The sequence below is a fragment of the Solanum stenotomum genome, chromosome 3 (assembly GCF_019186545.1).
Source record: "Solanum stenotomum isolate F172 chromosome 3, ASM1918654v1, whole genome shotgun sequence".
Classification (NCBI taxonomy): domain Eukaryota; kingdom Viridiplantae; phylum Streptophyta; class Magnoliopsida; order Solanales; family Solanaceae; genus Solanum; species Solanum stenotomum.
Genome location: NC_064284.1, coordinates 60348863 through 60373010, shown reverse-complemented (window position 1 = coordinate 60373010; position 24148 = coordinate 60348863). Strand labels below are relative to the sequence as shown.

The window sequence follows — 24148 nt, the reverse complement described above, 5'->3', positions numbered from 1 at the left end:
CAACACATGAACACACAATAATGATCGACTACCACTTATAAATGTTGTTCTTTTTTTGTTAAAAGGGAACGAAAACATTATTTTTATTCGTTCACTATTTTAAAATTAATTCTTATTTGTACTTATCACTTTTTAATATATTAAAAGAACTTTACTTTTAACATCAATTAAAATGATATTATGATAAAACATTCTGAAAAAATGTACAGAGGATGAAGAGAAGATTTGGGAAATGTATGGAATTCTGTATTACTCAAAACTGACTTTACAATGAGGAATAATCCTCTATTTATGCAAGCTACAGTAACTAACTACTATTCTAACTAACTAACTAACTGAAAGTGGTTACATATAATTAACTCCCAAAAAACTAATTACAACTAATTACTTAATCTCCTATTCACGCCTATCTTCAATATTCCCCCTCAAGTTAGGTGTACTGAAGACATTCAAGACACCTAGCTTGGCTAACAAAAAATCATGTTGAGACCTTCCTAAAGCTTTTGTCAACAAATCAGCATGTTGGTCTTTTGTATTGATGTAGCTTGTCTTGATCAACCCTTGTTGTATTTTCTCTCGAATAAAGTGACAATCAATTTCGATGTGCTTCGTTCTTTCGTGAAAAACAGAATTTGCTGCTATTTGAATGGCAGCCTTGCTATCACAATATATTGTAGTTGGTTCATTCACATGAAATCTTAGCTCTTTAAACAAATTAGATACCCAAACTACTTCAGCTGTCAATGTAGCTAGGCTCCTATATTCTGCTTCAGCAGAGCTTCTGGAGACTGTTTGTTGCTTCTTCGACTTCCATGCTATCAATGACTTTCCATACTTCAACAAATAGCCTGTTACTGATCTTCTGGTAGTATGGCATGCAGCCCAATCTGCATCACAAAAACCAGTGAATTGTGGCTGTTTTTCAGTACTCATAAGCAACCCTAGTCCTGATGTTGTCTTGATATATCTAACTACCTTCAAAGCTGCATTCCAGTGTGATACTTTTGGTTTTTGTAAAAACTGACTTAAGCTTTGAACTGAGAAAGCTATGTCAGGCCTAGTGTTTGTGAGGTACAAGAGTTTTCCAATCAGTCTTTGATACTTGCTTACGTCAGTAAACAATTCATCATTGTCATCTTGAATGAAATCAACACTTGTAACCCTTATATTACTTTCCAACGGTGTTGCTGATGGTTTGGAACCTGCAAAACCANATCAATGACTTTCCATACTTCAACAAATAGCCTGTTACTGATCTTCTGGTAGTATGGCATGCAGCCCAATCTGCATCACAAAAACCAGTGAATTGTGGCTGTTTTTCAGTACTCATAAGCAACCCTAGTCCTGATGTTGTCTTGATATATCTAACTACCTTCAAAGCTGCATTCCAGTGTGATACTTTTGGTTTTTGTAAAAACTGACTTAAGCTTTGAACTGAGAAAGCTATGTCAGGCCTAGTGTTTGTGAGGTACAAGAGTTTTCCAATCAGTCTTTGATACTTGCTTACGTCAGTAAACAATTCATCATTGTCATCTTGAATGAAATCAACACTTGTAACCCTCATATTACTTTCCAACGGTGTTGCTGATAGTTTGGAACCTGCAAAACCAGTCTCAGATACTAGTTTTAAGGCATATTTTCTTTGATTCATTAAGATTCCTTGTGCTGATCTACAAAACTCAATACCAAGAAAATATTTCAATTCTCCCAAGTCCTTGATTTTGAAATGAGAATGTAATACTTGTTTGATCTCTTGAATCAGTGCAAGATCATTCCCTGTGATCAATAAGTCATCCACATATACCAATACAATCACCAATGTTAAACCCTTTATTTTGGTAAACAAAGAATAATCTAGATGACTCTGTGTGTATCCTGATCTGGACAAGGCATTTGTCAATTTTTCATTCCATTGTCTAGAGGCTTGTTTGAGGCCATATAATGACTTCCTAAGCTTACAGACTTGTTGTTCCCCCTTTCTAAAGAAGCCTTTAGGCATGTCCATATATACTTCTTCAATCAAATCTCCTTGCAAAAAAGCATTGAACACATCCATCTGGTATATCAACCAATTTTCAGCAGCTGCAATAGCAATTATAGACCTCACAGTAACCATTTTCACTACAGGTGAAAATGTTTCTTAATAGTCAATTCCTTTAGTTTGGCTATATCCTTTTGCCACAAGTCTGGCTTTAAATCTATCAACTTCACCAGTTGCTTTGTACTTGATCTTGACCACCCACTTACACCCAATTGCCTTCTTGCCTGGTGGTAGCTTCACCACTGTCAAAGTGCCATTGTCTTCAAGTGCAGCAATCTCTTGCTTCATGGCTTCTACCCATCTTTCATCCTTGACAGCTTGCTCATAATTCTGGGGCTCAACTTCTGCAGACATGTTAATCAAGTAGGCCTGATAAGAAGTGGATAACTGATTATAAGACACATAATTACCCAATGAGTAAGGATGCATAGAGTCAGTGACAGTAGTAACATAATCCTTCATCCAAACAGGTGGATGAGATCTTCTAGTTGAGGCTCTAGGTAAGACATTAATCGTCTGATCACCATGAGTTACGTCTGGTAATATTTCATCATTTGCGTTATCAGCTACATCAATATTTTGTTGCTGAAAATCAATATTCCCTATTTCATGCATATCAGATCCCACATCAACTTCCATATCATTGGGATCATTTAGTGATGTATCAAGGAAAATTGGTGTGTGCTGCTCTTTCAAACTGCTGAATGGAAACACAGTTTCTTTGAAGACAACATCCCTGCTCACTGTGAACCTTTTAAGACTCAAATTATATAGGACATATCCTTTTTGAGTTTGTGAGTATCCCAACATGACACAAGCATCTGCCCTAGAAGAAAACTTGTCACTCTTGACTAGCCGAGTTGCATAGCATAAACAACCAATAGTTCTCAAATGATCAAGATTTGGTTTTGTGTTGTGAAACACCTCATAAGGAGATAAACCTTGCAATACACCAGTAGACATTCTATTAATCAAATACACAGCTGCCAACACACATTCTCCCCAGAATCTTATTGGAATGGATCCCTGAAATTTGATAGCTCTTGCTATCTCAAGAATATGTCTGTGCTTTCTTTCAACCACTCCATTTTGTTGTGGAGTGTGAGAATAACTACTCTCATGAATAATTCCTAATGAATCAAATAATGTGTTGCATTCTTTATTGAAGAATTCAGTGCCATTATCTGACCTAACTTTCTTAACATGTTTATTGAACTGATTTTCTACCAAGATAAAGAAATATTTTAATGTAGAAAAAACATCACTTTTGAACTTCAGCAAAAACAACCAAACCATCCTTGAGTTATCATCCACAATAGTCAAGAAGAATCTGAATCCATTATGTGTAGAAAATTTATATGGTCCCCATACATCAATATGAATCAGATCAAATATACCACTAGATCTAGACATACTACATGGAAATAGAAGTCTGGTTTGTTTAGCCAAAGGACAGATTGAACAATCATTGCATATATCTACAGTTGTATCTTTATTTACTAATGACAACTGTTTTAAAACCTTGAGTGAAGGATGACCCATTCTGTTATGCCATAGCCTACTTTGTGAATCATTTGACCTTGCTATCAAATCCTTGTTAGTGCTAACACCATCATCAACTCTCCCTGTTTTGCTAAAATTTTCAGGAAGGTAGTACAACCCTTCTATTTCTTTACCAATCTCCTTCACCTCTCCATTGAAGAGGTCCTGAAAAATGCAAAACTCAGGGAAAAATGAACAGAACACTTTAGTTGTCTAGTCATCTGGGAAACTGATAATAGATCATACATAAAATCAGGAACCACCAAGACATCCTCTAGTAGATCATCATCCCCTATCATGCAATTTCCTGAATGAGTGACTAGTGTAGTCTGTCCATTAGGTAGGTAAACCTTTTTTCCTATGTTCAGATTAGAAGTGTAAGCATTATCCAATTTCTCAAGCTTAGATGTCATATGGATGTTGCCCCTGAATCAACTATCCATTGATTCCTTCTATTATGCGCATCATGCACATTAACTTTACTACCAGCATTCAATATATCAAAGCATTCTTTCCTGCTATCAGAAAATAAGGAAACATTACCTGCCATGTTCACCACACCAGCAACTTTGTCTTCCTCATCCAAAAACTGTAAGATTTTTTGGTATTGAGTAGGTGTGTAATTGGATTTCATGGCAAGGGCCTGTAGGTTAGTTCGAATAGAATCAAAGTCACCTGATCCTTGCTCTTCATGTCTATCTTCATTTCTCATCCCATCTTCATTCTTATCAACTTGTACATTGTTTGCTATGCCTTTGCCTTTGTTCAAGTTTGCTCCTCTTGGATTTATGGATCTGGGATCATTACTTTGCCCTGGTTTCTTCTTAAACTTCCAGTCTTCAGGGTATCCAACAAGTCTGTAACAAATGTCCTTAGTATGACCATGAAGTTTACAATGACCGCAGAACAAATTCCAATTCACTTTCTTCTTACTGCTATAGTTCTCCCTTCCATAATCATTGTTATCACTGTCAATCCGTGTGTTTCTCGAACCATAATTTCCTTTTCCTGCATATAATGCAGTGCCTTCAACTGTATTTCCTCCTGTATGAATTTCAGATGTGCTTCTTTGACTCTCATCTGAAACTATCATTGCATACGCCTTACTAACACTAAGTAAAGGGTTCATCATTAAGATCTGACTCCTTGCATGACCATACATCTCACTCAGTCCCATTAGGAAGGCAAACAAACGCAAGTGTTGCATATGATCCACGTAAGTTTTAGATTTATCACAATTACAAGAGGGAGGTGGTACAAGAGCATCAAATTCATCCCATAATAGTCACAGCTTAGTAAAATAAGCTGAAACAGTCTGATTACCTTGATGAATTGTACAAACTTCCCTATGCAGTTGATATATCCTAGATCCATCTACTTTGTCAAATCGTTCTTTCAGATCTGCCCAAACTGTCGCAGCATCTGAAGTATAGACGATTTCATTCAGCAATTCCTTTGAAACTGCATTCATGATCCATGCAAGCACAAAGGCGTTGCACTTCTCCCATTGCTCTTCTAACTCCAAAGCATAATCAGCCCTTCTACATGTTCCAAGCACAAATCCTAATTTACTTTTCGTCCTGAGATTGATCAACATTGATCTACTCCATAGTGAGTAGTTCTTCGATCGAGTCAACTAAACAGAGGTCAGTACACATCCATGAGTGTCTGATGGATGTAGGTAAAGAGGATGATTCCTCTTCTTCTCAATTTGCTCGAGAGTTTCTTGAACAACAACAACAGGTGGTGTCTCTTCTTCTCCTGGCATTGCAGAATAAGAATGAAGCTTCAGATTCACGTTAATGGAGATTCCCAGTATCGAGTTCTCAAGTTGAATCAAACAATCATTGATTCAGGGCTCTGATACCATGAAAAAATGTACAGAGGATGAAGAGAAGATTTGGGAAATGTATGGAATTCTGTATTACTCAAAACTGACTTTACAATCAGGAATAATCCTCTATTTATGCAAGCTACAGTAACTAACTACTATTCTAACTAACTAACTGAAAGTAGTTACATATAATTAACTCCCAAAAAACTAATTACAACTAATTACTTAATCTCCTATTCACGCCTATCTTCAATACATTCCTATCAAATGTTATTTCTATGTACAAAGTTTAAAGTGGATCAATAAAAATGTTCATGAAGGTAGTAACTTTTATTTGTTGTATATTTACTTTGTTGATGTGTTTGTAATTTATAATCTTAAAGAATAATTATTAGAATAAAATAAAGAAAAAATAATTAATTCTATTTTAAACTAACAAATAATTTATAGTAATTACTTTTTAAAATGACAATAAATAATTTAAAACGGAGAAAGTATTAACTGTATTAATAATTAATATTAATACCACTAATGATAATGAAAGTGTTAGTATCCTACATGAAAAGGACATGATTGACTAGTTTCGTATAATTTGACAATGAATTGAATGGAATATTATTTTTTTCTACATATTTGTTTTTGTTGTTAATAATGTCTTAAATTATTAAACAGTTATATAATGCTGAAAAGAGAAAAACAAAAAGAATTGAATTCTCCTCTTTCTTCTCTTCCACAAAAATTGAAAAAAAAAAAGCAGCTCTTTTATTAATATATATAATTTTTCTTTATTTCAAGTATAAAGTTTATTTAATGAAAAAAAATACTTTTAAAATTTATTATTTTAAATATATCATAATATTTATGTTACTATTAAAATATTTAATATGAAAATTAAATTAATTTCAAATACATAAATGTATCATTCTTTTCAAATATCTTTTGACTATGGAAAGAAATTGTAAAGTAATACGATGACTTTTTTTTTATTTTTTGGTACTTAGTTGATTTTGAGGAACAAAATTATTGTCCCAAAGTTAAAAAATAAAAAAAGTTGGGACCTTTTCTCTAGTCTCCATATGAAATCACAATTCAGTATTCGGTAGATTCAAATTATCCTTTAAAAGTTAGAGCTCTTTAATATACAGTAAGAAACAAAATAATCACAAGACTAGAATTATTTCAATTTTAAACGTAAAATTTTTAAAAAATATAGAAGTTTTTTTTAAAGGTTACACTCATAGAGCTTTAAATATATTTTTAAGTCCACATACAACTTCTAACTTCTAAATATTCGTTTTCAATCGAACTTCAAACACTACCTTTTTTCAATGACAATCAATTCATGTCCGACGCTTATTTTATCGATAATTAGTATAGAATATTACTAGTAAATAGTTGAGTGTTATCACATTTTACGTGAATGTGAAAGAGAGAGTGAGCTGACCTTCTTCTATCCTCTTGTTATTTTAAGTAGTATTATTTAGTTATCACATAGTTTCTTACCTTCCACGTATATTGTTACCTTTATTTATTATCTTGCCATTTTGTTGTTTCTTTTCAAATAATTTTACACGACGTGTGATAAGTGTTTTCCTTTTGAATCAATGATCTTTCAAAAACAATCTTTTTACTTTATAAAGGAAGAACCATTCATTTGCATATAACCTATCATTCTTAGATTATAATCGTGAGATTACATTCAGTGTGTTATCATTACACTGGATATGTTTAACATTACATAAGGATGAAGAACGAATCAATCTATTCAAATATTATATATTCATTAAAACAATACAATACCAATATAACCATCCAAACAGTGTCAAATTTTTTAAAAATTATTTTAGTTTCTAATGTATATATTAAAAAATCTCATATAAATACACATTTATAATATATCTGTTTGAAAAAGACACATGAACATTTCTTCTTCTTCTCCACCATTTCTGCTCTGCTCTGCTCTGCTCACTCTTTCCCCTCCACCATTGAAGAAACATGCGTTTTCTTCTCCTCTTCTTCCTTTCCCTTATTCACCATTTCCATCTCCTCCACTTCACCACCGCAAAACCACCTTACGTGCCGGAATACCGGGCATTACTCTCCCTGAAAACTGCCATTACCGATGACCCACAATGTGCTCTTCTTTCATGGAATATCTCAACAAGTCATTGTACATGGAGAGGTGTCACGTGCGACCGGTATCGTCACGTGACTTCTCTCGACATCTCTGGTTTTAATCTCACCGGTACTCTCACGTCGGAAGTTGGTCATCTCCCTTTTTTGCTCAATCTTTCTGTAGCTGTTAACCAGTTCTCTGGACCCATTCCTATAGAGCTCTCGTTTATACCAAATCTGCGTTACCTTAACCTCTCTAACAACATTTTCAATTTGAGTTTCCCTCCCCAGCTTACCCATCTCCGGTACTTGAAAGTTCTCGATATTTATAATAACAATATGACTGGTGACCTTCCGGTTGGGGTTTACAATTTGACAAATCTTCGACATCTTCATTTGGGTGGCAATTTTTTTAGTGGCAGTATTCCACCGGAGTATGGTAGATTCCCATTCCTAGAATACCTTGCAGTTTCTGGAAATGCGCTCGTCGGTATGATACCTCCGGAGATCGGGAATATTACCACACTTCTTGAGCTTTACATTGGATACTACAACACGTTTTCCGGTGGGTTACCGGCGGAAATAGGGAACTTGTCGGAGCTCATTCGGTTAGATGCTGCAAACTGTGGACTTTCCGGTGAGATTCCGCCGGAGATAGGGAAGCTTCAGAAATTAGATACACTGTTCTTGCAAGTGAATGGTCTTTCTGGGTATGTTACACCGGAATTGGGGAATTTAAAAAGCTTGAAATCTTTAGATCTATCAAACAATATGCTCTCCGGTGAAATACCGTTCACATTCACAGAGCTGAAGAATCTAACTCTGCTAAATCTTTTCCGTAACAAGCTTTACGGGTCGATACCGGAGTTCATAGAAGATTTGCCGAAACTGGAAGTATTGCAGCTTTGGGAAAACAACTTTACCGGAAGTATTCCACAGGGTTTAGGCAAAAACAGTAAGTTAACAAACGTTGACATCAGTACCAACAAATTAACCGGAAATTTGCCCCCAAACATGTGTTCCGGCAACAAGCTACAGACGTTGATCACTCTCGGAAACTTCTTGTTTGGCCCAATTCCAGAATCTTTAGGTGAGTGTCAATCACTTAATAGGATTAGAATGGGAGAAAATTTTCTAAATGGGTCTATTCCAAAAGGGCTATTAAGTTTGCCCAAGCTTTCACAAGTAGAACTTCAAGATAATCTTCTCACTGGTACATTTCCAGTGACTGGTTCTGTTTCAGCTAGTCTTGGACAGATTTGTCTTTCGAATAATCATTTTACGGGGCCTCTACCATCGAGCATTGGTAATTTTACTGGTGTTCAAAAGTTGCTTCTTGATGGGAACAAATTTTCTGGTCAAATTCCAGCTGAATTAGGGAAATTGCAGCAGCTGTCGAAAATGGATTTTAGTGGTAACACTTTTTCAGGCCTGATTCCACCGGAGATAAGCCGGTGCAAGGCTTTAACTTATGTTGATCTTAGTAGGAATAAGTTATCTGGTGAAGTTCCTACTGAGATCACTGGTATGAGGATACTGAATTACTTGAATGTATCTCGGAATCAGTTAGTTGGGAGTATACCTGCACCTATTGCTGCAATGCAGAGTTTAACTTCGGTTGATTTTTCGTATAACAACTTATCTGGATTAGTTCCGGGTACTGGTCAGTTCAGTTACTTCAATTACACATCATTTATTGGTAATCCAGATCTTTGCGGACCCTATTTGGGTCCTTGCAAAGAAGGTATTGTTGATGGGGTTAGTCGACCTCATGAGAGAGGTGCATTTTCGCCTTCTATGAAGCTTTTACTTGTTATCGGATTGCTTGTTTGCTCGATTGTGTTTGCTATTGCTGCAATTATTAAAGCTAGATCGTTAAAGAAGGCGAGTCAGGCTCGTGCCTGGAAGCTTACTGCTTTCCAACGCCTGGATTTTACTTGTGATGATGTATTGGAATGTTTGAAAGAGGATAACATTATTGGTAAAGGAGGTGCTGGAATAGTATACAAGGGGGTAATGCCAAATGGTGAACTTGTTGCTGTTAAAAGGTTGCCGGTTATGAGCCGTGGTTCTTCCCATGATCATGGGTTTAATGCCGAGATACAGACACTTGGGAGTATTCGACATAGACATATTGTTAGATTATTGGGATTTTGCTCAAATCATGAAACAAATCTTTTGGTTTATGAGTACATGCCTAATGGAAGCCTTGGTGAAATGCTTCATGGAAAGAAAGGAGGTCACTTGCATTGGGATACCAGGTATAAGATAGCATTGGAGGCTGCAAAGGGACTTTGTTATCTTCATCACGATTGCTCGCCTTTGATCCTCCATCGTGATGTAAAATCAAACAACATTCTTCTGGATTCCAGCTTCGAAGCTCACGTTGCTGATTTTGGGCTTGCCAAGTTTTTGCAAGACTCGGGAACATCAGAATGCATGTCTGCTATTGCTGGTTCTTATGGCTACATTGCACCAGGTATGCTCTCAAATTTTTACTTCTTTGTAGTCTTGGTTTTGATGTGTATTGTTCCTTTCAAAAGAAGTTTATTATTGTTGTAAGTTGTCAACTAAAATTGTGATTTATCAGTCTCTTCAAGTGTTTCTATGGTACTTCTTGGTGCTAGTAATGATCAGTGTCCTTGTTATAACACGGAAGAACAACATGACACGAATATCAGTCCTTGATTGGTAGTCTACAAGAACAACAACAACAACAATGATAACTACGTGTCGAAAATGAATGCCTCTGTTCATAGATGAGCCTTGTAACTCTTTCTTTAATATGATAAACAGCCGTCAACTGGTGCTTTGATGAATTCAAATTTGGTTTCTTGCTGTTTGGCGTTAAGTTTTTTCATTTTGACTTACAAAGTTTGCTTATTGCTTGAAATACAATCTATATTTTTTTTGTATGCGCCTAATTTCGTTTTCATATAAACTGTGCAGAATATGCATACACACTCAAGGTAGATGAGAAGAGTGATGTATACAGCTTTGGTGTGGTTCTGTTAGAATTGGTGAGTGGGAAAAAGCCGGTTGGAGAATTTGGTGATGGCGTTGACATAGTCCAATGGGTAAGGAGAATGACAGATGGGAAAAAGGAAGGAGTTCTCAAGATCCTTGATCCAAGACTCTCAACAGTTCCCCTTCATGACGTGATGCATGTGTTCTATGTTGCAATGCTGTGTGTCGAAGAGCAAGCTGTTGAACGCCCCAAAATGCGCGAGGTTGTGCAAATGCTAACTGAGCTTCCCAAGCCATCTGGTCCAAAAACAGAAGATTCAACAATCACTGAGTCGCCCCCATCATCAGGTCCTGCATTAGAGTCTCCCACTTCGACTCCTGGAGACACGAAAGACCAGTACCATCATCAGCCATCACCTCAATCTCCTCCACCTGACCTACTCAGCATATGACCTACAATGTTCCCTTCTAATAGAGGGTGTAATTCTCTTCCTTTAGTTTTATTATCAGTTTTATTGGGGGTTGGTTTATTGTTTAGGCGATAAGCTTTTACTAGGAAGTGAGTTTCATTGTACAGTAAGATTGACTAAGGTATCTGAGTAACTTTATCCTTCAAATTTTCCCATTTGCTGTTTAGCTTTTTGATATTGAAAGAATCACCACTAGCCACTTTTCATCATTACTAGAAATTGAAAGTCTAAAAAAAAAAGGAAAACTTTTGAAATTTACCGTCTAAAATAATCTTTACATTCTTCTATCGCCTACTAGCCGGATGCCTTATATACTTATTGTTTCTATCGATGGAAAGACCGAAGTACGTCTCCCTATAGCTTTGACTGCCAGAGGTGGGGAAGAAGTGGGGGTGATTGGGCCCTATCACAAATGAGCAAGTTAGCGGCTTGTCAAAGCTTGGTGGTGGGTTTTGTCGGAAAAAGAATGTTTTTCAGTGGGATATTTGTGTGGTGGTAAATTATTTAAGGGTGAAAGGCAAATTTCATAAGTAAAATCATTTCTAATTATAATAAGGTAACAGTCTTTTTGGAATGAATTCAAAAAGAAAGGGTGTCATATAAAATGGGACAGAAGGAGTATCACATTTTGTCCAACGTCCTTCCTAACTCACACCAAGTTGACATGGGTAGGTTTGACGCGGGGTAATGGCAGGCCAAAGAAGTATTGTAGAGGTGATTAGATAAGATATGACACAACTCTAACTTATCGAGGACATGACTTTAGATTGACGGATAAGAAATTGCAAATTAGGGTAAAAGATAGTTGAGAGTTGTCTTGGTGGGTAGATATATTAGCATTATTTGCATAGTTCTTCAATTATTGCTATCACTTATTTTTTGTGCTTCGTTTATCATATTATTCTGATATGTACTATATGTTATGTTTTCTCTATTATTTATTATGTCTTATTTGCTATGCCTTATTCTACTTCTGTTTTGTCTCTAAACTCAGTCGTATTATGTATTGCTTAAGTCGAAGGTCTTTCAAAAACAACATTTCCAACTCTTACTTGTTTAACTTTTAATTAACCACTGCTAGTATATATTAATGTGATCGAACAGCACAATAAATGATAGTCTGAAACTGGGCGGCTAGTAGATCTACAACTCCATATCAAACTTCAAGAAGAGTTTCTACTTTTTCCGTTTCAAATTATCTATCATGACTTTTAAAAACGGTCTCCATTTATTTTCATTTTAAAAGTTTAAAATAAAATTAATTTTTTTTCTAATTTTATCCTTAATAGTATTAATTATTCTTGAAAGTATAAACATTTTAGTTATAAAGTAATGACACATAAATAAAAGAAAAATAATTTTTAAAAAACATATAAAAGATAAAACACAATAAATAATTTGAAATGAAGGGAGCATTAGTTGTGGCTACCAATTAGTTGGCTCAATTTTAAATACACATCTGGGTTAGTGAGTAGTATAGATAAATGTGTACTGTATATTTCTATTATTGGTAGTGATTAGATTAGTTGTTTGGCCCCTAGAAGAGTGAGATTTGACTAAAGAGTGCTTTTGCAGTGTCTTACCATACCAAGATTAGTTAATATACGTCAATATGAATTGTGATGCAGTAGTGTTATTATTTTATTTTTAATTAAAGATTTTGAGTTTAAGCTTTGCATATGAATTTTTTTTTTGTTAAGAACATCATTTCTGAATATCCTGTAGTGTACAATTCAAATTTAGTTGAAACTTTATTACTGGCTCTAAACACTAGATGAGAAATTGAAAAATAAATTAGTGGATATATAGTTGATAGACTGACCAAGTACTTGACTTCTCAACTTTCAATGACTTGCTAACAATTTTTTCTCTCCTTATAATAAGGATTGTTTACTTGTGTTCATATTAATTTGTGCCAATTTCAATGGTTTTAAACTATTGCTAATTATTTATTAAAATTGTTAGTTTTAATAAGTTATGTTAGGAATAAAATATCTATCGTTATGTTTGTCCTAGTCTTTAGGAAGAAGTTTAAATGTGGGTTGTTGTCAACTTTTAGGAGAAAATCTTGGAGTAGTGGTTCCTAATTTCTAGCTTCAGTTTTTCTCCAATGTATTTGTTTTATAAAAGGACTGCTGCAGGCAGCATAATAAAGTAGTCAAGAAATTTTTTTATCACATACTACCTCTGCTCTACTCCATCTATTTTCTGTTCTTTTTTTTTCCTATCAGTGGTATCAGCGACAGGTTAGATTATAAAAAAGAAAAAGAAGAAAAACAGAGAAATAAATCGTAAGTTATGGCTTCAGAGAGCAATTACGTGCAAGCAGCTATTTCGCGTTTTGATGGTCACTATGACCATTGGAGCATGTTGATGGAAAATTTTTTAAGGTCAAAGGAATATTGGCCAATTGTGGAGGTTGGTATCAGCGCTCCGGCGGAAGGCGAAACCTTGACGAATGCTCAAACGACAGAGTTTGAAGCAAGAAAGCTGAAAGATTTGAAGGCAAAAAATTACCTTTTTCAGTCTATTGAACGTCCTATCTTAGAAACTATTATTTGCAAAGAAACTTCTAAAGATATATGAGACTCCACGAAAAAGAAATATCAAGGCACTGCTAGAGTGAAGCGCGCACAGCTTCAAGCCTTAAGAAGAGATTTTGAGACCTTGCAGATGAAGGAAGGAGAGTCTGTAATGAGTTACTGCGCTAGAACAATGGAGATTAGCAACAAAATGTGATTCCATGGTGAGAAGATGAACGATATCACAATTGTTGAGAAGATATTACGCTCTTTGACGCTGAAGTATGATTATGTCGTTTGCTCCATTGAGGAGTCAAAAGATATAGATGAGTTATCGCTTGACGAATTGCAAAGCTCCTTATTGGTGCACAAGCAGAAGATGAATCGACATTCAACTTCTGATGAAAAAGTCTTGAAGGCGTCTACTTTTATTTCTTCCAATTGTAGAGGAAGTGGTAGAGGTAGAGGGAGAGGGAGAGGGAGAGGGAAAGGAGATCGAGGAAATAGAAATGGAGGCAACAAGTATGGAAACGAAAATTTTAGAGCCAATGATGACTATAACAAAAGTAGAGGGAGAGCTTTTGACAAATCTAAGATAGAATGTTATCGTTGCCATAAATTTGGTCATTATCGTTCTGAATGTCGTACAAGGCTGCCTAATGAGAAGGAAGAAAAGTCAAATTTTGCTGAGAATATGGAAGGAGAAACTTTGTTAATGGCAGTTCATGTTGATAACGAGCCCGAGGAGCAAAGTTATTTGGTATGTGGATACCAGTTGTAGTAACCATATGACTGAAAGTAAGTCTTCTTTTACTAATCTAAATGAAAATTTTCGATCAACAGTTAGTTTTGGTGATCTCTCAACAGTGAATGTGATGGGAAAGGGTAATATCAATTTTAGAACAAAAAATAGGTCTGTTGAAATCATATCTAATGTGTTTTATGTTTCTACATTGAAAAATAATTTATTGAGTGTTGGTCAGCTGTTAGAAAAAGGGTACGTCATCACATTAAGGAATGATAAATGTGAAATTTCTGACCCCTCCATAGGAGTTATTGCTTTTGTGAAAATGAGTCAGAACATGTTGTTTCATTTAAAGATTGAAAATGTCCAATCTTGCTATATGGCGGAAATGAAAAATCCTTCATGGTTGTGGCATTTTCGATATGGTCACTTGAACTTTGGTGGCATGAAGATCCTTCAAAGGAAAAGTATGGTGACGGGGCTTCCTGAAATTGTTGTTCCATCTCAAGTTTGTGAAGAATGTGTTGTTGGAAAATAACATCGTTCTTAATTTCCCAAAAATAAGTCATGAAGAGCCAATGAGGTATTAGGGCTGGTACACTCAGATATTTGTGGACCATTAACACCAATCTCTAATGGGGGCAAAAGGTATTTTATTACATTTATTGACAATTATTCCAGGAAGACTTGGGTGTACATTCTGCAAGAAAAATCGGAGGCCTTTAATGTATTTAAAAGCTTCAAAGCACATGTGGAGAATGAGACTGGCAGGACCATTAAGAACCTTCGGACATATCGCGGAGGATAATTTGCTCTAAGGTATTTGATGAATTTTGTAAGACTTGTGGCATTCAGAAACAACTCACAACAGCATATACACCGCAGCAAAACGGTGTGACAGAGAGGAAGAATAGAACCATTCTCAACATGGTTCTTAGTTTGTTGGCTTGGGGAAGAGTTCCAAAGGAATTTTGGCCAGAAGCAGTGAATTGGAGCATTCACATCTTGAACAGAAGTCCTATGTTTGCTCTTTGAGATGTAACACCCGAGGAAGCTTGGAGCAGAAGGAAACCGGCAGTAGACCACTTCAAAATTCTTGGGTCCATTGCTTATGCACATGTTCCAGGAGAAAAAAGAAAGAAGCTTGATGATAGAGGTGAGAAATGTGTTTTTCTTGGTGTTAGTGAGGCATCCAAGGCATACAAGCTATTCAATCCATTGACAAAGAAGGTTGTGACCAGCAGAGATGTAGTTTTTGATGAGGAGAACACTTGGGATTGGAATAAACATCAATCTACTCCTATCTTAATTAATAATAAAGTCGAAGAAGCAGTTGCAACACTCAAAATTTCAGATATTTCTAAAATTTCTACGGAAGCAGTTGATGAAATTTCACCACCAGTTTTGGAAAAAATTGATGCACCTGATCAACCTCTTCATCGTGCTCGCAGAAGGCCCGCGTGGATGATGGACTATAAGGTAACAGGAATTCATGTTAATGAAGATGTTTCCAACTTTGCATTGTTTGCAGATTGCAATCCTACAACCTTTGAGAATGCCATGGATGATGGGATTGATGTTATTGAAAGAAATAGCACCTGGGAGTTATCAAATCTTCCAAAGGGGCACAAAACCATAGGTGTCAAGTGGGTCTATAAGACAAAACTCAAAGAAAATGGTGAAATAGACAAGTATAAGGCGCAATTGGTGGCTAAGGGATACAAGCAGGAACATGGTGTGGGACTGCACAGAAGTCTTTGCTCCAGTTGCAAGGCATGACACCATCAGAATGATAATTGCCGTGGCGGTACAAAATTTGTGGCCTATCTTTAAGTTGGATGTCAAATCAGCTTTCCTAAATGGATACTTGGAGGGAGAGGTATTTATTGAGCAACCTTCTGGTTACATAAAAATTGGAGATGAGCATAAGGTATACAAGTTGAAAAAGGCTCTTTATGGACTAAAACAAGCTCCACGAGCTTGGAATAGTCGCATTGAGGCTTACTTTCTAAAATTTGGTTTCCAGAAATGTCCATATGAACACTCTCTCTTTGTTAAAATTGGAGAATCTGGAAAAATGCTCATAGTGTGTTTATATGTTGATGATCTTATATTTACTAGGAATGATAATGTCATGTTTTCTGATTTTAAGAGATCTATGATGGATGAATTCGAGATGTCTGATCTTGGTAAGATGCATTATTTTCTTGGTTTAGAAGTAGTGCAATCTGTTGATGGGATATTTGTTTCCCAAAAGAAATATGTGCGGGAAATTTTAGATTGATTCAAGATGAAGAATTGCAATCCCGTCGATACTCTAGTTGAGTTTGGTTTGAAGCTAAACAAAGTTGGAAGAGGAGATATGGTAGACAACACGCTCTACAGGCAAATTGTAGGTAGTTTGATGTATCTTACTGCTACAAGGCCTGACATCATGTATGTTGTAAGTTTTATAAGTAGGTATATGGAGAGTCCGGCAGAAATTCACTTGCTAGCTGCCAAGAGGATCCTTCCCTACTTACAAGGAACTAAGGATTTTGGTTTGTTCTACAAGAAGGGTGAAAAATCTGATCTGATTGGTTTTGCTGACAGCGACTATGCAGGAGATCAAGACGATAGAAAGAGTACTTCAGGCTATGTTTATTTACTAGGCACAACGGTTGTTTCATGGTCTTCCAGGAAGCAAAAAATTGTCACTTTATCTAGTACTGAAGCGGAATTTGTTGCTGCTACAACTTGTGCTTGTCAAGCTGTTTGGTTGAGGAGGATTCTTGAAGAACTACAATTCAAACAAGAAAAAGCAACTACAATTTTCTGTTACAATAACTCTGCCATTAAGCTATCAAAAAATCCTGTTTTACATGGAAGAAGCAAGCACATTGATGTGAAATATTATTTCTTGCGAGATCTCAATAATGAAGGAACAATAGAGCTGCAGTACTGCTGAAGTGAAGATCAGTTGGCGGACATTTTTACTAAACTTCTCAGGTTTTCACTTTCCAAAATCTGAGGAGGTTAATGGGTATCGGCACTATGGAAGAGCTCAAGAAGCTGAAGTTAAACTGAAGCTTGAAAGCTTTTAGTTTAAGGGAAGGTGTTAGTTTTAATAAGTTATGTTAGGAATAAAATATCTATCGTTATGTTTGTCCTAGTCTTTAGGAAGAAGTTTAAATGTGGGCTATTGTCAAGTTTTTAGGAGAAAATCTTGGAGTAGTGGTTCATAATTTTTAGCTTCAGTTTTTCTGCAATGTATCTGTTTTATAAAAGGACTGCTGCAGGCAGCGTAATAAAGTCGTCAGAAAATTTCTTTTTCACATACTGCCTCTGCTCTACTCCATCTATTTTCTGTTCTTTTTTTCTATCAGTTATTACACATGGATATTTGTGGATCGATGAAGGTTCAAAGTAGAGGAGGAAATATTGCATGTTTGTAATTGTTGATGACTACTTTAGATTTAGCTGAACCTTATTTCTTGCTTACAAGCTGTTGAATTTTGTGTTAAATTATTAAAATTAGAAGAACTAAATTGCATTTCAAACTCACATGTCAAAATATTAGTCATGTGTATTTGAAGTTAGCCTTGAAATGTCAGGTAAAATTTCAATTAAAATATCCAAAATTTAGCTCATTCAAGCCCACTATATGTCTGAAGGCTTTGATGAGTCATTACCAAATTTCAAGCAAAACTGTTTGAAGTTTGATCTTCACAAGGTCAGACTTGACAAATAAATATCTTAAGATTGACATGAATTTTAGCTTTAGTAACATACATCCGAAAATGTTCCCAAATCAACTAATTTGTAAAGGGAAAATACATAAAATCCCCCCTGAACTTAGCAGCATAATTTACTTTAATATTTTAACTTTATGGGTAATTATTTATACCCCTAATCTTAGTGCAAGTGAATTTAATAGTACCTTACATATACAATACTAGTTTCATACTCATGAGTGAAGTGCACGCGCACCACCTAAGTGACACCTCGGTGCCACATCGATGACATGTCAGATAATTGAAAAAAAAAATATTTTTCCTTATTTTTACTTTCCCACATCTTTTAAAATTTTATTTTCACTCTTCACCCACCCTCTTCATTATTTCATTTGGGCCAATTTTTTAACATCCAAAATTTCACATTGATTGATTCATTTTATTTTTCATTGCTTTGCAATTATTCACTATTACACTACTAGAAATTAGGCCTACGGCAACGGATTTTTTAGCAACACTAAAGAAACCGTTACTATAGAGGGTCTATTGCAATGGTTTGAGCCGTTGCCAAAAGGATTGGATATTATTGCTACGGCTAAGTAAAAAATATGTTGCCATTGTTTGGAAACCGTTGCAATAGACCTACATATTGCAACGGTTATGGAATCGTTGCCATAAAGTCATCTATGGCAACATTTAATGCGAATATTTTTCTATTGGAACGGTTATTAAATCCCTCCATAATTTCCCTCTCTTATTTTGGCTGAACCCGCCAAATGCTTTTCATTCTATTTTATTTTTAATTAATTTTGTAAATACAATTTACTTTTGTCTTTATCAGATATCGATACAAACAAGAAAAACATATGCTAAGTTCATTTCCCTTCTCTTCAACAAGCAGAACACAGAAAAGTTGTCACTCTTCTTCTCTTTGACCCGATTTTTCATCCATTTGTGGAACTTAGCAGAAGCAGAACACAGAGCAGATCAATGGAACACATAAGTTGTGGAGCTTTGCAGGGATATTAATCTTATGGTAAGTTCTTCATGTCTGTCAATTTAGGGCAAACATAAACCCATTTTTTTCTTCGAAGCTAAACCCATTTCTCTCTTCATACCTCTTGTGAAATCTAATGAAATGGAGGGTTGTATGTTTTCTTGTGAAATCTAAGGAAATGGAGTTGTTCTTCTTCAACTAATGGAGGGTCTCTTCTTCAATCTTTGGTTATAGCTGAAGAAACTACAAGTTTGAGCTTTTGAGGTTTTCTTCTTGAATCTCTTCTTTTGTCTTTAATCTTTGGGTGTGGTGAGTGTATTTGATGTATTTCTCTGATTGTGGGTTTTTTCCATTAAGTTGTAGTTATTGTGGGTTTAATGTTTTGTTGGAGTAATGGTGAAATTGACTGCTTTAGACCATATTTAATTTGACATTGATGCTGTATTTCTTGTCCATGAGTTATTCAATCAGGTTTGAATACCCTGTATTGATGATGTCTTTATTGATTTCACCTCTCACTTGAGTAGGATGTCAAAAATTCACTTTCATTATTGTTGAAGATTTACATTAGAGCAACAGGAAACAAGAGATAAATTAACATGAAAATGGAATAAACTAAAATTTGCTACTGGTTGGTACTAAAATTTGTTACTGGTTCGAAAAGTGATCGTCTCTGCTAATCATCACCATCCAGAGCACTGCACCATCTACTCCAGCCAGCACTTCCTGCCTCCGACCGAGTCTGCCATGGTCTCTTGAGCTATAGCCATGGCTGTAACTTGTAAGTGTTTCCCCTTTTTTTTCGCATTTCTCCGTTGGATTCTTTCCGGTTTAATGATGTATATAAGCTGTTGTGAAGTTCCATGGGTGGATAATTTCTTGGATATCATCATCATACTTCTGATTTTCCTCTTTTCTCCTTTACTGATTTCTTCTAATTGTTGAAGTACCTCTTTTTTTTGCTCCATTAAATTATCAAAAGTGCTATTGTTTGACATTATTTTAGGTCTATTTCCTGTTATAATAGAATGTAGCCTGTGTTGTGACTTTTCTATAGTTGATCCTTCGTTGATTTCTTCTTGAAATGAACTTGTATCTGCTCATGAATTATAAAATAATTATTCACCTGATTATCTTGCTCTTGATTCTCAAATTTGGTACTTCCAGTTGTCCAAATTGAGAACTTTCCTCCCCTGTGATGGTAACTCTCGAAATGTATTATATAGTTGTCGTCCTTCCACCTCAAATGCATGATTAGCTAGATAGTAAGCTAATGAAGTCCCTTCCCTATATATGTGCTCAATGTTAATTGTCGCATCTTTCATGAGAACTAGAGTGTCTTCCACAATAATTCTAATATTCCAAGGTATCTCTCATTTTCCTTGTAGTATAATTTTCAGATATCTCTTCTTCTTGTGCATAGATGAGGTTACATTCTTGATCTCTTAGGCAATAAGCATAAGAACTCTTGCCTAGATTACCTTTACTTGCACCATCTGTGTTACACTTGATGTTATTTGCATTTGGGGGCTTCCAATGATCCTCTTATAATAAATCTTTGTCTTGTAATCCTCTAAGAATTATACCATGTCTAACTTGGAAAAATTGTCATTGCAAATTGCCATACATTTAGAGTAACCTGATAAACAACTATGTTATATGTCATGTTTCCCCATGTCCAATGATATTTCTTCTACTGCAAATTTCCCATAGTATTATTGCAGGCATAACCTTCATAATTTGTTGAAGCTTATGACCTATCAGTGTTGTCCACCATGTTACTAGCACTTGATTCAGGTTCTGTCTTTTTAAGCTTAAACCTGCAAATTGGCCAACATAGACCCATGATTTCCTTACTTTTTATGATTGTTGTAGGCCTGTAGCATTAGTTAAAAGAAAAAAAAAATCTAAAAGTCACTTTTGAAGACTGTTCTGCCTTGATTTCTTATTAAAAAAAATTAATAGGGATTTGTTTTTGGAAAAAAGTATTGAACATTGTTGATAGATGTTGCATCAACATTGAACATTGTTTCCCACGCCAACAATTTTTTAAATCTAATTTATTTTTCTTTCTATCAAAATATTGATACAAACATTTTCTAAAGACATTTCTCATCTCTTCAACAAGCAGAAGACCATACGGTGCCACCATCTTCTCTTGGACCTAAGTTTCAACAAGGAGAACACAATTTCAGGGCAAGCTTGTGGAGTTTTGCAGGGATTTGAATTTTATGGTAAGTTCTTCTTGTCTGTAATTTTAGGGCAAACTTAAACCATTTTTTTTCTTCAATCGTAAACCCATTTCTCTCTAGAAATTATTGTGAAATCGAAAGAAATTGAGGGCTGAAGGTTTGCTTGTGAAATCTGAGAAATCTTGATTTTTTTTCTTCAACAGCTGAAGGTTCTGTTCTGACATCTTTGAGGTTATAGCTGAAGAAACTTCAAGTTTGAGATGTTGAGGTTTTCTTCTTGAATCTCTTCTTTTTCCTTTAATCGTTGAGGTGTAGTTAGTTTATTTGATGTATTTTTTTTATTGTGGGTTTTTCCCATTAAGTTTTAGCTATTGTGGGTTTAAAGTTTTGTTGGTAGTTATGGTGAAATTGATTAACTCTAGACAATATTTCTCTTGATATTGATGTTGGATTTGTTGTTCCATGAGTTGTTCAATTGGTTTTGATTACCCTTGCATTGATGATGTCTTCCTTGATTTCACCTCTCGCTTGAGTAGCTAGGATGTGAGAAACTTCACTTTCAGTATTATTGAAGAGTTACATTGGAGCAACAGGAAACAAGAGATACATTAGCATGAAAATGAAAAAAACTGAAATTCACTGTTGGTTGGTATTAGACTTTTTGACATGAAAATCTGAAACTTCGTAAAATTCTAGATCAATATTATTTGCCTTAAAAATCTATTTTATCACTTTTAAAGATTGTTTTGCCTTGATTTCCTACAAAAAGAAAATCAGTAGGGATACTTTTTTGAAAAGAATTTAATCCTCAAGGCGATTTATTGGTGTGTTAGAATGTCCATAAGTCTTTAATAACATAAATTTGAAAGCATGATAAGCTTGTTAAAGATATTTCTTGACAGGTCATGTAGATCAGTGTTTTGTATATATTTCCAATGATAAAGGGAACTTTGATAGTTGTTTCATATATTAAGAAAAACTATGAAATGCTTGTTGTAAATTGAATTGTGATTGCTATGAGTTTTAAACTGCATATTCTCCATGTACATTTTGAGATATGTTTGTTCATGTGTAAAACATTGTTGTCTTTTTATTTCATAGTTTATCATAAATTTGATTATTTTTATCTTTTTGTGTCGCATAGATATCAATGGATAATTTAGATAGAAGTTGGATGAGTCTCAGACGATGCAGTGATAAATATACTAGTGGAGTGAATGATTTTCTTGATAAGGCATTTCAACGAGCTTCTAAAGGAAATGAAATATTATGCCCTTGCAAAAAATGCATCAATCGTTATTGGCATTATAGAAATGTGGTGGAGGATCACTTGATTGTAAATGGATTTGTGGATGGATACAACAAATGGATTTTTCACGGGGAGAGACTTTCCTCACGAAATACACCACTTTCACGCAACCATGATGATATTGATGGACTACTTCATGATACATTTCGAAATATCGAGGGTGAAACAGGGCATGGAGAAGGAGAGAGAGAAGGGCTGTCTGAAGATGCAAAGAGATTTTTTAAATTAGTGGATGAAGGAAAAAAAGAGCTATATCCAGGGTGTGAGAACTTCAGTAAGCTGAGTTTCATCATTCGGCTATACTTGCTTAAATCTCTACATGGGTTGAGTGATGTGGCTTTTACTGATCTGTTAGACTTGTTAAAAGAAGCATTTCCCTTTGCTCAACTGCCTGAGTCTTTCAGTAAAGCTAAAAAAATGATAAAAGATTTGGGTCTCGGCTATGACAAAATACATGCATGCCCTAACGATTGCATGTTATTTTGGAATGAAAATGCGGAGAAAGATAATTGCTCTGTGTGTGGGTCTTCTAGATGGTCAAATGAGGGTAATGACATGACTAATGCAAGCTCTAAAATACCAGCAAAGATTTTAAGGTACTTTCCTTTAAAGCCTAGGCTTCAGAGAATGTTTATGTGTCCTGAAACAGCTATTGCAATGAGATGACATGATTCTGAACGACCTAATGATGGGAATATAAGGCATCCTGCTGATGGAGAAGCTTGGAAGGATTTTGATTCTATGCATCCAAACTTCTTAAAAGATCCTCGTAATGTTCGATTGGGCCTTTCAAGTGATGGTTTCAATCCATTTCGAACTATGAGTATTTCCCATAGTACCTGGCCTGTTATGTTGATGAACTATAATTTATCACCATGGATTTGCATGAAGCCAGAGTATATGATGTTGTCGATGATCATTCCAGGGCCATCATCTCCTGGACAGGATATAGATGTGTACCTACAACCATTAATTGTTGAATTGAAGGAACTATGGGAATTTGGGATAGAAACATATGATGCTCATACAAATCAAACATTCCAAATGCGTGCAGCTTTAATGTGGACAATTAGTGATTTTCCAGCTCTAGCAATGCTTTCTGGATGGAGTACTAAGGGAAAATTAGCATGCCCCACATGTAACTACGACACATGCTCTCAATATCTCAAACATAGTCGTAAAATGTGTTACTTAGGTCATCGGGCATTTTCGCCTCCTGATCATCCATTTAGAAGAGACAAAAAATCTTTTAATGGAGGGGAGGATCATAGACCTGCACCTACATCCTTGTCGGGCATAGAAGTCTTGGAAAAGTTACATGATTTCAATAATGTTTTTGGGAAGGGCAACAAGAAAAGACGTCGAAATAATGAGGGTCCATGGAAGAAAAGATCCATCTTTTTTGAATTACCATATTGGAAACATAATAAGTTAAGGCACAATCTTGATGTGATGCATATTGAGAAAAATATATGTGATAGTTTGCTTGGGACTTTATTAGATATCCCAGGAAAGTAAAAAGATCACGTTAATTCTCGCTATGACTTGTAAGAAATGGGGATACGAAAGGAGCTTCATCCAAGGAAAGATAATACAAATGGAAAAGCTCATTTAGCTAAATCTTGTTTTACCATGAAACCAGAAGAAAAAATGATTATTTTACACTGTCTTTAAAAATGCCAAATTCCCAAAAGGATTTAC

At 35.3% G+C, this 24148-nt stretch overlaps 3 protein-coding genes across 3 annotated transcripts; all 3 read left to right on the top strand.

The window, feature by feature from the left end:
- Positions 1 to 7362: 7362 nt before the first annotated feature.
- Positions 7363 to 11190, top strand: LOC125858653 (leucine-rich repeat receptor-like serine/threonine-protein kinase BAM1). Its single transcript, XM_049538485.1, has 2 exons — positions 7363 to 10011; positions 10482 to 11190. Exons 1-2 carry the CDS (start codon positions 7413 to 7415, stop codon positions 10949 to 10951), a joined length of 3069 nt encoding a protein of 1022 aa, XP_049394442.1. The 5' UTR covers positions 7363 to 7412; the 3' UTR covers positions 10952 to 11190.
- Positions 11191 to 16526: 5336 nt separating this feature from the next.
- LOC125859116 (secreted RxLR effector protein 161-like) lies at positions 16527 to 17183 on the top strand. Its single transcript, XM_049538838.1, has one exon. It carries the CDS (start codon positions 16527 to 16529, stop codon positions 17181 to 17183), a length of 657 nt encoding a protein of 218 aa, XP_049394795.1.
- Positions 17184 to 22288: 5105 nt separating this feature from the next.
- Positions 22289 to 23965, top strand: LOC125859115 (uncharacterized). Its single transcript, XM_049538837.1, has 2 exons — positions 22289 to 23043; positions 23149 to 23965. The coding sequence occupies exons 1-2, from the start codon at positions 22289 to 22291 to the stop codon at positions 23963 to 23965; spliced, it is 1572 nt and encodes a 523-aa protein (XP_049394794.1).
- The last annotated feature ends 183 nt before the right edge of the window (positions 23966 to 24148 follow it).